We start from the raw sequence: 13,139 nt of genomic DNA, 5'->3' as shown, positions 1-13,139 counted from the left end.
AAAAAAAAAAAAAAAAAAAAAGAAAAGAAAAGAAAAGAAAAAAGAGTAGAAAGAGAAACCTCAAAATGCTGCATTTTATTTGCTGTATTTTGTAACTCTAATGTTCAAAATGTTGTGTTTAGGGGACTACTGACATTCTTCACCCCTTTTTTTGCCATTAAACTTTTACAGTTATCTTTGCTGAGCAAATATTTATTTCAATAATTTATTTTGAAATTACTTGTATGTGTTATATAAGAGACATTTTAAACTTCCTCTGGAAACAAGGAACTGTTGGCTGTCTTCTGAGTAGTACTAAGCCATGTAACATTGCTAAATGGCTGCAGGTCAACATAGCTGCTGCTTTTTCTTCTCCCACGCAGTGATTTATCTGATTGCTATCTCCTTAGAATCACGTGGCTTGTTTTACAAAGCCCCCACGAACAAAGCAAACATCTACATTAAACACACTTAAATAAAGTTGCATTATGGTGAAAACTGCTTTGAATTTTTTCAAAACCATTTGTTCCAACCACAGTATTTGTTCCAAAATAAGTAAACACTGCCCGAAGAAACAGCCCAAAATCTGCATTTCTTATCGGACTCAAGGCAGGATACAGTTCTAACATTTCTTGTGTGCTTTTCTCTGTTTCTTCTGAATGTTCTAAATGGTAATACTTTATTAGGCACAGAAGACACAATAAAAGCAAAGTCTGCATTTGAAATGTTCATTTTTAAAGAAAAATTATCTGCATTTTATGGTAATGTCATCAATCAACTCCTTGCTCCATACCCAACCAGTCATTATTACCCATGAATGTTATTAGTGATCTGACGCAGAGGTCATGGGTGGACTATCATCACAAATCCATCATTATTTTGAGGGCAGGGGCTCAGCATTCACCTAGTCAAGCAGAGGCCTGGGAACAGGATAAAGAACCAGCCACAGTTGGGTTTCCTCAGCCACATATCCTGGCCGTGACAGCTCATCAAACCCCAAACCCAATGGCATCCTTTCCAATGTTCTTCACGGCTCACTTGTCATTAGAGGGAAAATTGTGGCAAGTCAAACAGCAAAGCCAAGAGATCCTCCAGGAAGAGATAATCCTCTCCATCCTCAGAAAGCCACCTTGGGTGGAGCACGGGGGCAGGGTGGAGGGCAGGGGAGGTACCATCCTGATCCTAACAAGCCTGGCCAACGTCTAGATAGCGTTGTTTCTTAGATGACCCTCTGGCAGGTATCATGCTACTAGATATGAGTTTATTGAGTTCTGCCCCTCATTATCCTCATTTTCCATGGAGTAAACAGAGGTTCAAAGAGGGGAGATGATTTGTCTGAGGATTCACCACTAGCATACTGGGATCCTGTAGTTTTGGAAAGGGGTACAAACTGGTCCACCCTACTCTACCAATTCTTGTTGATGCCACATTTTCCAGGACTTCATAAGACTCCACTAATACGAACAGTAATGAGGGATAAAGGCTGTTTTCTTGTTTTTGAAATCACTGACTAGGCAACACAGATATATCCTACAAAGAAGGGAAACATTTATACGTAGACAGTCTTCTGTTCTTTGTGATGCTGGAGCTGGAAGCAGATCCTCATCCACGCTAAACAAGTGCTCTCCTCCTGAGTCACACTGCAGACTTTTTAGAGATGAGGTCTCACTATGTTGCCCAGGCTGGTCTGGAAGTCCTCCAGCCCTGTGGCTATGTTGTTCCCAAGCACCTGGGCCTACAGGCAGGTGCCCTGGTGCATGACTTTAGACATCCCTGACCATACATTTAGGCACTATGTCCTACCCAGAGAACACATGTCTCTGATGACTGAATGATCCTCAAGCTCTGTTTATGTCATTCCCTCCTGAGTGAAGCAGCACACACAATGCTCATAGCACCGCCCTCCTTTGATCCATTGCCCTGCTAAACTCGGCATCTCCTGCTTCCTCCTCAAGACAGCAGTTCCCCAAAAACACTAGCAGAGGGGAGCTAAGCATCTCAGGAGAGTCACAAGCCAGAAGGAGCAAAGAGGGAAGTAAACAGATTTGAAAGCCTGCTGCCGCCAGGCTCTGTGCCAGGCAGCTCATCTATGTGACTTCAATCATCTGGGATAAGAACCTGAGTGGTCAGGATGTTCCATCCTGCAGGGGAAGAAACCTCGCCCAAGGGGGTTACATCACTTGTCACAAACAAGTATGAAATAAGGGTGGCCCCCTTGGGCAGTTGACAAAAACATAGGAAGTTTTCAACCTCATATTTTCTATTAGATTGGTACTTGGTATGTTTTGAGTATTATATAAATAAAAGAAGGTGTACTTTAATTAAAGTAATACTTGTGTTATTAACACTTAGAGGGGCACCTTCTTTAAAGATACGCTCATAGCTTCTACACATTTAGGGAGTAAGTGGCAACCTCAGAGGGAGCCCAAGTCCTCTCTGCAGCAAAGGCCCATAGAGATGTCATATGAAACAAATCAACGTCATGCTTTGACCACCAATTTTAGCTGGACTCTCTGTGTCTCAGGAAACCCACTGTTTCTCAAACCATAGTCCCATCTGGAATGGGAAGGTCAAATCCTCGTGCTCCTAAGCCTTTGAGTTCCTTGCACCTATCTCCCTCTGGGTGCCTTTGACCTCACAGATGCAGAACCTCATGTTCCTGTCCCAGAATGAAGAATCCCTGCTCTTCCCTCCTCTTCCCCACCTTCCTGCCCTCTGGCTACAGCTAAGAGTGCTCCCTCCCTCCATATCAGGCAAACCCCCACCTGTGCTAGGAGCCTTCCCCAACCACCTGAATACACCTTTGTATTCTCATTAAAACGGTCAGTCTCTCTCAAACTGGGTCCTCCCCTCCAACCTGCAAGTAAACAGATATGTCTTTCACGTAAAAAAAGAAAGACAGTCACATGCCGCATAACAATGTTTTGCTCAGTGTTGGGCCACTTACATAAGGGTGGTCCACCAGATTATGTTGCTTAGTGACAAGGGAGCATTTTAGTTTCTCTAAGTCCATCAGTGATGTTGGCACCTCAGTCACCTAATGACACATTTCTCAGAACAGCCTCCTGTTGTGAAGTGACATATGGCTATAAAACAAAGAAGTCTCTGTTGCACACACAGCTCCCTTCCTCCATCATCCTGGTGCTTTTTCACATGCAAACATCCGGAGTAACTTGTCTCTGGCTGCTGTCACTATTCTTCCCCTTACCATAGCTCCTCATTTTATCATGATCTGGCTTCCATTCCCACCAAAGTGTGGTGTTGCCACAGAGCTCCAGGATGCCAAAGTCAAAGGACATTTCCACTGTGGAACGATTTGGCCTGTGCACAGCATCCGGAGCTGCAGGACCTGCTTTGCTCCTCCTCCTGGCCCTGTTTACCCTTCTGCTCAGATGTACCCTCCTCCAGCTGACGCTGCAGGTCATAGCTCAGCAGCCACCATCCAGGATAGCCACCCCTTGCTCAGCATGTCACCACTTACTGCACATTCCTACAGCACTATGGGGACTGCCAGGCACAGATGTACTTTGCATCAGTATGTGCTGTTTAATTTGTATATGCTGTTTAATTCAGAATTGGTGGGTGACAACTCCCTCACTAGACTGTGAGCCCTAGAGGTCTCTGTACTCTCTGTATGCCCAGTACTTGGTGGGCATCCTGGAGCAGTCGCTGCACTGCTTAACATGGGAGACACATTCTGAGAAATGCATTGTTAAGTGACTTTGTCACTGTGGAGACACCATAGTATCCTCATGGCTAGGCCACCCAGCAGGGCCTCTTGCACCCAGACTACAAACGGTGCAGCATGAGATTGACCTGGATACTGTGGGCAGCTGTAATGCAATGGTAACTATCTGTGTGTCTAAATATTGAAAAGGTGCAGACAAAAATAACCAGGCCATAGGAATTTTTTAGATCCATTATAATCCTACGGAACCACTGCTATACATGGGCTCCGTCATTGACTGAAATATCCTTATGTAATATGACCATACTTTTCAGGAGGTCAGTTGAGAAAAGTCCTTCCTCAGAGGATGATGGTATCTAACTGGACTAGAGTACAGGTTTGCCCCTGAAGGAGGTGAACAGGCAAGCTTGGAATGGCAAGTCCTGTGGGGAGCATGAGGGGCAGATAAACCCTCATGCTGAGTGCCAAGCCCAGGTATGCAGGGCCCCTGCTTCAGAACTGCGCTGGCCCTCAGGAGGAACCCAGAAGCTGCATTCTGGGAAGTACTAGCCTCCCCCACGGCCATGAACATCCATCAAATGCATGCCATTATTTAAGAAAGCACAAGAGGCGCCTCTTTCTTATAGCCAAGATTCTCAGTGGTACAGGAACTCCTCAGGGGGAAATCATGAAGAAGCAGGTCTTTGTGGATGAATTGAAAAGCCCAAAGTAGAAGAAATGAAAATAGAAGGAGTATTGCATAATTTCCCCCAAAGACTTTAATAGGAGATTAGTTGTGATCTGGAATTTTTCCCAAGAATGGAGCCAAAGGCAGCAAACTTTCCTTAACAGAGATAAGGAACAACACTCACTTGAGACCACCAGACTTCTTGTTTTATAATTTTAAAGGCTATTATCTGTGCAGGCTGCGTTTTTTTTTCTTTTGCTTGACAATTCATTTTGCTTTGCTTCTTAAAAAGTTTCACACGTGGATGTGTGTGTGTGTGTGTGTGTGTGTGTGTGTGTGTCTGTGTGTATCTACATGTACATTAAATTAATTTTCTTTTCGTAATTTTAACTAAGGAGTTTCACAAAACATGGAAAGTTGCATGGGAGGCCTATATTCAAAGGCAAATTTGTGATGTCTAGGATTAGCCAGACCCTGAAGGTAAAACCTTCCAAAGACTCAGTCTTTTGACTAGAGTATATTAAATTGAAACCCAATAAATTAAAGGGGGGGATACCCCTTTATACTTTACAATTGTAAACTGGGCAATATTGATTTCTTTACTAAGTCTTGTATGGTGGTTTGGAATGAATTGCAATAATGTTAACTTTCTTTCCAAACAATGACTGAGCTGATCCCCATACCAAACAAGGACAGCAAACTTGCATTTGAGTACCACCTTTGTTATTTACCAGCTAGCAATGGAGTGCTACTAAACTCTCTGGACCAGCGTTCTCATTGACAAATCTGGGCTAACTACAGGATTATTGCGAAAAGTAAATCAAACAAACAAGTAAAGCGGGTATTTTGAGACATATATGACAGGCATTCAGTACTTAACTTGTCAAGTGCAATAAATTATTTGCATGCTTACATATTATGAAAGTGAGGATAAATATATATTTTCTATGAAAGTTAGAAAAAGCCTTCCAATTTTTTTTGCTTTTCTATCACGTCAAATGAAGAATAGAAAATAATGCATTTTGGTAAAGGACTTAATAATATGCACTGTAAAAATCCATGGCATCCTTAGAAAGAGAAGTAGTCTTGTGACTCTTGAAATGATGCAATAACTGTCAATTTGTTTGGAGGGAACCTTTGTTACAGAACAAAGCAAGAGGACAGAGCCCATGTACTGGGAGTTATATCAAAACAGTGCTCGTCGGAAAGGCTGGAGTAACCTTTGCATGGGATAAAGCGTGCTCCTCCATACACCCATCTGGACCTATCCATCTCCCTGTGGTGTGAAACTTAGCTTCCCAAAGCCCTGGGCCCTCAGGGGAGCCCCCTTGTTGACTGTTTCCCTTTTAACCCTCTATGAGTTTTTAATGGCTATGTTCCTATTTAGGCTTAAGAGTGAGCAGCCACTCTTCTTCCTGCTCAAAATCCATGCAGGTAGGTAATCTGTAACAAATACCTTTTATATCTAAGGAAAATACCTGGTCAAGAGGATTAACTAGTGTTAACACATCACCTTTGAATGCATAGCCCACAGTGAGTCCTCTCTTCCCATTTCGTTGTTCAAGGAGAAAAATAATGGCATGAATGACAAGAACTAGGATTCCATCTATGATACATTAACGAGCGTAGGAGAGTCATGCAGAGAAACTTCTTCTGCAACGTAGACACTACCCCACAATCCAGCCTGAGCACTGGGGAAGGAAGTTGAGAATTCATGGACAGGCACAGAGCTATGCATATCAGGATCTGGGCCACCTAGATGACTGGAGTTGCCACATAAAGTATCTAGAATGAACAATAAGGACTGAATGGCAGGTAGCAGCAGGAAAGGGGTGGTGTTTTACTGAGACTCAAACCAGTGGGTGGGTGGCTGACTGAAGCACGTGACAAAGGCCTTTCCATCCCGTGAGTGCTTGACGAAGAGTGTACACCATAAGCCCCACAGCACAAGCTGGTTTTGTTCCATTTGCCGACTGAAGAAAGGTTTAAAAGAAAAGTGTAAAGGCCCGTTGCCCCTTCTGCTCCGCAGTGTCTTTACTCACAGTGAGGTTCGTAGGGTGGAGGAGGGTCTCCACAGGGCACACACTCCATGTCCTGAAACCCAACAAGTTTAGTCTTCCTGTAAAACCTAGGAGAGGAAGGAAAATGAGCTCGGTTAGCTCTGCCATCCAGGCTTAACAGCTATAGCAACTAAGATCTTCATCATAAATCACCAGCAATCTCCATTATAATTCTATGTTTAAACAAAAGCACCCAAAGGCTTAAGTATAACAGTGTCTTATCTAGGCACAGCCTTAGAGAGCCTTTCTGGAAGGAAGAGAACATTTCAGAAACATCAGTTTCACCACACGTAACTGCAGAGCCTCCTCAGTCCACTCTTCTTCTATAGTGAGTTGGGGTACTCAAGAAGGAATATGAAATCCTATGCCTTTGGCAATTCTATTGTAATTTAAACTTCAAAGCACCTTACAGACAAACTGGTAGGTTTTAATGTTTGAAATCTGGGGGACCAAAAAACTGAGCAAACCATAAAAGCAGTGGAAAAGTGTTGAGACTCATACAATCTTGACATTAAACTTTCTAGGCACAACAAGAAACCCAGGAGCCAGAGTAGCAGAGATTGACAGCTCTGACAAAAATTTTTTTCATAAAGGTATCTCAAGGGCAAACATAAAGCACTATTGACATAGTTAATGGACCACAAAAGTTTGAAAATAATTATTCTGGTTATAGTATTGTATATAATTTATGTTTGTAAGGAAAAACAAAACTCACTACAGCAAAAGTGAATGCTACAATTGTAAACAGGCAAAGAACACTCAATCCCCAGAGAACATTCTGTGATTATGAAATTCCATAATTAAAACTAAAATAGATGATAGAATTAAAAATCTTAAAAACAATATTAAAATGTTTAGCTTCATTGTTAACCAAGCAAATGCAAGTTGAAGAGAAAATATATCATTTTACTTAGAGAACTAGAAAAGGGTTCATATAAGCTTAGGCAAAATATAAATGGCTAATTTTAAGAAGGCAATTTAGCAATATGTCATCAGAGCTTAATAAAATACTTTATACTCTTTATTACCTTCAGTTTTAGAAATTTATCCTAAGGAAATAATCACCTGGGTAAAGCTTTATGTGTGTGCATATAATCACAGCATCGTTTATAACAAAAAATACAGCAAATTAGAGACAATCCCAATGTCTTAACACTAGAAATTTAAAATGAGATTACATTATACTTTAAAACTTCTGTGCATCATAAGACAATTCAAAAAAGTGAAAAGACAAACTATGAAATGGGAGAAAATATTTGCAAATCATATTATCTGATAAAAGGCTAATACCTCAAATCTATAAAGAGCTATAACTCAACAATGAAAATCAAATAACTTGATTAAAAATGGGCAAAGGACTTAAATGGACATTTCTGCAAAGATGATATCCACAAGGCCAATAAGTGTATGGAAAGATGCAATATTAACCATTAGGGAAATGCAAGTCAAAACCACACTGAGATACACCGCTTCACATTCATTAGGATGGTTACTATCAGAAAGCAAAGCAAAATAATAATCAGAATTAAGGAAACAAATGTTGGAGAGGGTGCAGGAACTGGAATTATATACACTGTTGCTGGAACTGTAAAATGGTGGCACTACTATGGAAAACATGGCATTTCCTCAAAATATTAAAAATAAATTATCACATAATGCAGCAATCCCATTTCTGGGTATACACAGGAAAAAAAAAACAAAAAACAAAAAATAAAAACAAAGCAGAATCTTGGAGAGACATTTATAGACCTCTGTTCAATACAGCATTATTCACAATAGCCAAGAGATGAAAGAAATCAAATGTCCATTGATAAATAAGTGGTTGAACAAAATTCAGTAGATAGATAAGAAGGAATATTATTAAACTTTAAAAAGGAAGTCAAGCTGGGAGTGGTGGTGCACACCTGTAATCCCGGTACTCGGGAGGCTGAAGCAGGAGGATCACTGTGAGTTCGAGACCAGCCTGGACTGCACAGTGAGTTCCAGGTCAGTTTCAACTACATAGTGAAACCCTGTCTCAAAAAAACAAAACAAAACAAAAAATTAAAGTAAAAAGGAAGTCAATCCTATCACATGCTACAACATGGATGAAACTTTAGGACATTATGCTAAATGGAATAAGCCAGTCACAAATAGACAGATACTATATGGTTCCATTTATCTCAGGTATTTGAGAGTGTCAAATTCACAGAAAGAACCGGGGCCTGGTAGGAAGGAAAAAGAGGAAGTTGCAGTTTGGTAAGTTGAAAAAGTTTGGAGATCTGTTTCATAATAATGTAAATGTATTTAACACTATTGATGTATATGCTTAAAAATGGGTAAGTTGGTCAATTTTATGTACTTTTAAACCACAACAGAAAAATGCATATAAAACTTTAAAGTAACGTAATAGGACAATATGTCTTGGTAAACCTTGTAACGTCTGCAGATGATTATTTTTTATCCTGTCAGCCAGAAAAACTTGCCAAATTATAATTGATAAAATATTAGTAAAGCCTATAATTATTTTTATACATAAAAGCTCATTTTATGTTAAAAAGTGAAAAATATAACAATAAGCTTTTTTCAACAGCAAATATTCAGGATATAGAAATACATCCTATAAAAATTTTTAAACATTAGGGAAATGAGACGTGTTGGAAATCAAATATAGGTTTAATTTAACATTCTAAAATAATGAATTTTCCTTGCAGTAAAACAAGGGCAGCACTTTCCCTAATAAACAATTTTCCAAAAACATGTTTATTAAAATGTAAGGCGAGTTTGAGGATGCTCACACAAATGAGGCTAGAAGACATGCAAGTTAGGTCATAGTTTGAATGACCATTAACTACCTAGTAGATAGGAGGCTGAGTGAGCACAACAACTCCCAGGGTTTGACATAGCTCCTGGGCACAAGGTCAGGGTTGCACAGGTGACACTCAGAGCAGCATCAGAGGCCGTACAGTGGTTACACACACCATCTAAGACACAGTGGGCTGCCTTCTCCATTCCAGTGGCTTACAGGCAGAATCTAAGAATTTTAAAACTTTCTATAGAATTTTCAAAACTGTTAATTGACTTACTTTTTGAAGCAGTACAAAGTAAAATTAAAGTCAGAAATATAAAGCACAGTATAATTGCTAAAATACTAAGTGCTTATGATAAAAATATTGTTTTTAATTTTTGAAAGCCTGCGTAATATTAGAATCTAACATGAAGATGCGTATTTAGACATTTGAGCTTTGAAATGCGACTTAGTAACTGACATTGTGAAATGGGAAGCAAAGGGCTAAAGGTGTAGGGAAAGTGGGAAGGGTGGGGGAAAGGGAATAAGGGAAAGAAAAAAAATGTGAGATAATGAAAAGATGGAAATTGTTTGCAGATGGGGAGGGGAGGAGGGGGTGAAGGGAAGCCAGGGACAAGGGGAAAAAATGAGAACCAAGACCTGTCATGTACAGGTACGAGATCCCAATAATGAATGAAATTGTTTGCATGGGGAGGGGAGGAGGGGGTGAAGGGAAGCCAGGGACAAGGGGAAAAAATGAGAACCAAGACCTGTCATGTACAGGTACGAGATCCCAATAATGAATGTCACTGTACTGTATCCCTAAAATGTACCAATAAACTCAATGAGGGGTAAAAAATAAAAAAATTAAAAAATGTGACTTAGAACGTCTGTAGACCTTTAACAATTATTCTATTTCCTTCCTTTTCCTCCCCTCCCCTCCCTTTCCCTTTCCTTCCCTCCCCTTCCCTTCTTTCTTATTTTTCCTTCTTCTTCTCCTTTATGCCGCTTCCTCTTGCGCTTTGATGCTAAGGATAACACTCAGGGCCCCTTGAAAGCGAAACACATACAGTACCACCTCTGAGCTCCAGCCCCAACTCCTTACTTTCTTTTTACTTTATTTAGAGTGTCATGGTTTGGGGACATAGAAACATTTGCAACTCCATTTCCTGTCCAACTGGGAAAAGTCACAAATTTTAAATAAGAAATAAAATAAAAGGGGACAGGGATATTATACAAAATGTGGGTTAGACTGATTTCTAAAGTTTAATGTCAAATTTTACTCCTAGCTTTCAGATAGATAGTGCAAAAAGACAAAAGAAAACCACAGTTGATGTTTCTTAATCGTTATTTGATGAAAGAAAGCACAAAAATGCACATCGTATTGACATAAAATTTTCTGATAGTGTTTATAAAGGGAATTTTTTAACTGAACTGAATCCAAGTAACACTGCTTAGCCTAGTGAATACTGTTTGAACATTGCTAATTCAAGAGACCCTGCTGTTGACCATTAACCCCTCAATGAAAGAATTTCTGCCAGGAGATGCCACATCACAGCTCAGCTCTGGTTTATGACCTCACTTAACACTGTTGGACGCAGATACTCTGTCCTGGGTCTTACGGTCAAGGAATGGTGGACGTTCTGCAGTGGATATGTTAGATGAAGGATGACTGGGCTTTGTTCTCTGACACTCCTGGCTTCATAGTGGCTAGTTCATCCTCCTCAGCAGTCCACAGGAATGGCACTTCTTTGGGAATTGAACAAATGCAAACAGGATGGATCCTTAGGGTATGAGCCCAGACCTTACCCTGATGGCAGCAACAGCAGGAGGGTGGAGTGAGTGAGGAGCGCAGGATCCTTGTGAGATCTCCAGGTGGAGTCAGAACTGTGCTGAAGCTCCCTGTTTCAGGGACTTTAAGCTGGGGGAACCTGGACAAGGCATTAATCTATTCTAAGGATCAGTTTTCTCCTTTGTAAGGAGACATTATAGTCGCTCCTACTTTACACAGTGGTTCAGATAATTAGGTAAACTCATCTGCAGGAAATACTTAGCATATAGCAAGTGTTCAAGTGCTACCTCAGCTACTGGAAGCAGTGAAGAGCTGGCAGGATTGTGCTATGCCGTCCCCTTAGAGGAGGCGTGGGCATGAGTGGTCCAACTGCCACACTATGGGGTCACACAAAGTTTGAATGGCCCCATTGCCATGAGTGGGCAGTTGTGTACAATATCAATTTAGTGCTTACTCTGGACCAGGTGCTCTGCCAGGTACTTCAGATGCTTTACACTGTGAATCCTAACAAGTCTGCAGCTTATTTGTATTACTGGAGGACAGTTTTCCCAGTAAGAAGAAGGGGTGTCAGAGAGAGTAAGTTCCTGGCCTGAAGTCCTCAAATGTTTCTGGGGACAAGAGGACTGACCTTCTCTCAACCCTCAGATTGTAAGCACTGAGGAAAATTTCCACACTTGCTGGCTACTGGGAAAGCAGCTGGTATCTAGAGGGCTGAGCCCCAGGTAGGAGCAGGAGGAAGGCTGAGGCTGCAGGAAGCAGGGAGGGCGCTGGAAAGGATAATGCCTCTCATCCCCCATGTTGGACCTTAACATCGTTTTCCTGGAGGCAACAGGCGTTTTGCTTACTCCCTGCTTCAGCATTTCTAAAAATGGGTTTCAATGCTTTGCCTTCTTCACAGAAACAGTCAAACTGGAAGAGTGTTTTTTAAATGCTCTGAAAAGACCTCGGCACAAGTTACTATATAATTATAACCTGCCTTGTGTGTTAAAGCAGCTTAGAAAGGATGTAATTTTAAACTAATCATATAAACTGTAAAACATCATTCAAATGTCTATTCATTTACAACTTTCCTGCATCTCAGTATTTACTGTAAGATGAACTAGCACTGTAGAAAGTAAGGCTTGGCCCAGAGAACAAAGACTGGGGCAACCTCGCAGTCACCTGTGGGCTCTCTTGTCAAACCCAAAAGGTCACTCTGATAAGCCAAGACCTTGGGTCTTGATGCTGCCTACCTCGGCTGGTGTGTGCACTATGAGCCATCTCCCTTCCTATTCCCCAGATGAAGAGCAGACGTGCACAGCCAGGCTTTCATCAGAGAACTGTAGGACGTGAACAACAGAGATGCATCAGACCTTCCGGTCACTTTCCTTGATTAGTTTGACAAGATAAAAACTCTGGGAAATGGTATCTGTAGACAGCTTATAGGTATGAGAGTAAGGACCATTACCTTTTATTCATGACAGACTCAACTGAGATGTCATTCACAATCCATACAATTCACCCACTAACAGTATACACTTCGATGGTTCTTCCTGTATTCATAGACTTGGGTACACAGAACCACTGGTTTAAGAACATTTTTCATCACCTCAAAAAGACAGCAACTTTGGAACCTTTCCCAGTCGACATGCTCTTCCAAACCCTACCTAACCCCAAGCCCTAGGCAACCCTAACTTGCTTTCTATCTCCAGAGATTTGCTCAATCTGGACTTTGCACACAGGTGGAGTCATATACCATGCAGTCTTTTTGACTGGCTTCTTGCACTTAGCATGATGCTGTTTACGTTCACCATGTGGAAACATGTGTCTAGCTTTTCTTCCTTTTTATTGCTGAATGATGTTTCATCTCTTGAATATATCATACTTGGTTCATTCATCAGCTGATGGACATTTGGGTTTGCCTTAGTCTGTTTTGTGCTGCTGTAAGAGAATGCTATGGACTGTGTCATCTATAGAAGGAAAACTGCTCACAGCTCTGGATTCAGAAAGACCCAAGTGACAGTGCCAGCATCTGGGATCCAGTAAGGCCTTCTGGCTGCATCTTCAAGAGGGGAGGAGCAGAAGATGACACAAGCCAGAAGGCCAAAAAGGAAAACACCCTCTGTCAATCCCTCATAAACCCTGTTCATAAGGGGAGGCTTTCTTGTGACCTCATTACTCTTTTTTTTTTTTTTTTTTTTTGGTTT

General features: G+C 41.1%; 1 protein-coding gene across 4 annotated transcripts in view; it reads right to left on the bottom strand.

Annotated features, from left to right (window-relative positions):
* The window catches only part of Tnfrsf19 (TNF receptor superfamily member 19), a 91,023-nt gene that overhangs the window by 33,206 nt on the left and 44,678 nt on the right, over positions 1-13,139 (bottom strand). For all 4 annotated transcript variants that reach the window (XM_010607476.2, XM_033759904.1, XM_010607473.2 and 1 more), the window contains one exon: positions 6,377-6,462. In XM_010607476.2, coding sequence (XP_010605778.1) covers positions 6,377-6,462 — 86 coding nt within the window. The remainder of the gene's footprint in view (positions 1-6,376; positions 6,463-13,139) is intronic.

This window comes from Fukomys damarensis, unplaced genomic scaffold, assembly GCF_012274545.1.
Source record: "Fukomys damarensis isolate Sample0158 unplaced genomic scaffold, DMR_v1.0_HiC HiC_scaffold_38, whole genome shotgun sequence".
NCBI classification, from domain to species: domain Eukaryota; kingdom Metazoa; phylum Chordata; class Mammalia; order Rodentia; family Bathyergidae; genus Fukomys; species Fukomys damarensis.
The sequence above is the reverse complement of the archived record's forward strand: the minus strand, read 5'-3'. Positions and strand labels throughout refer to the sequence as shown.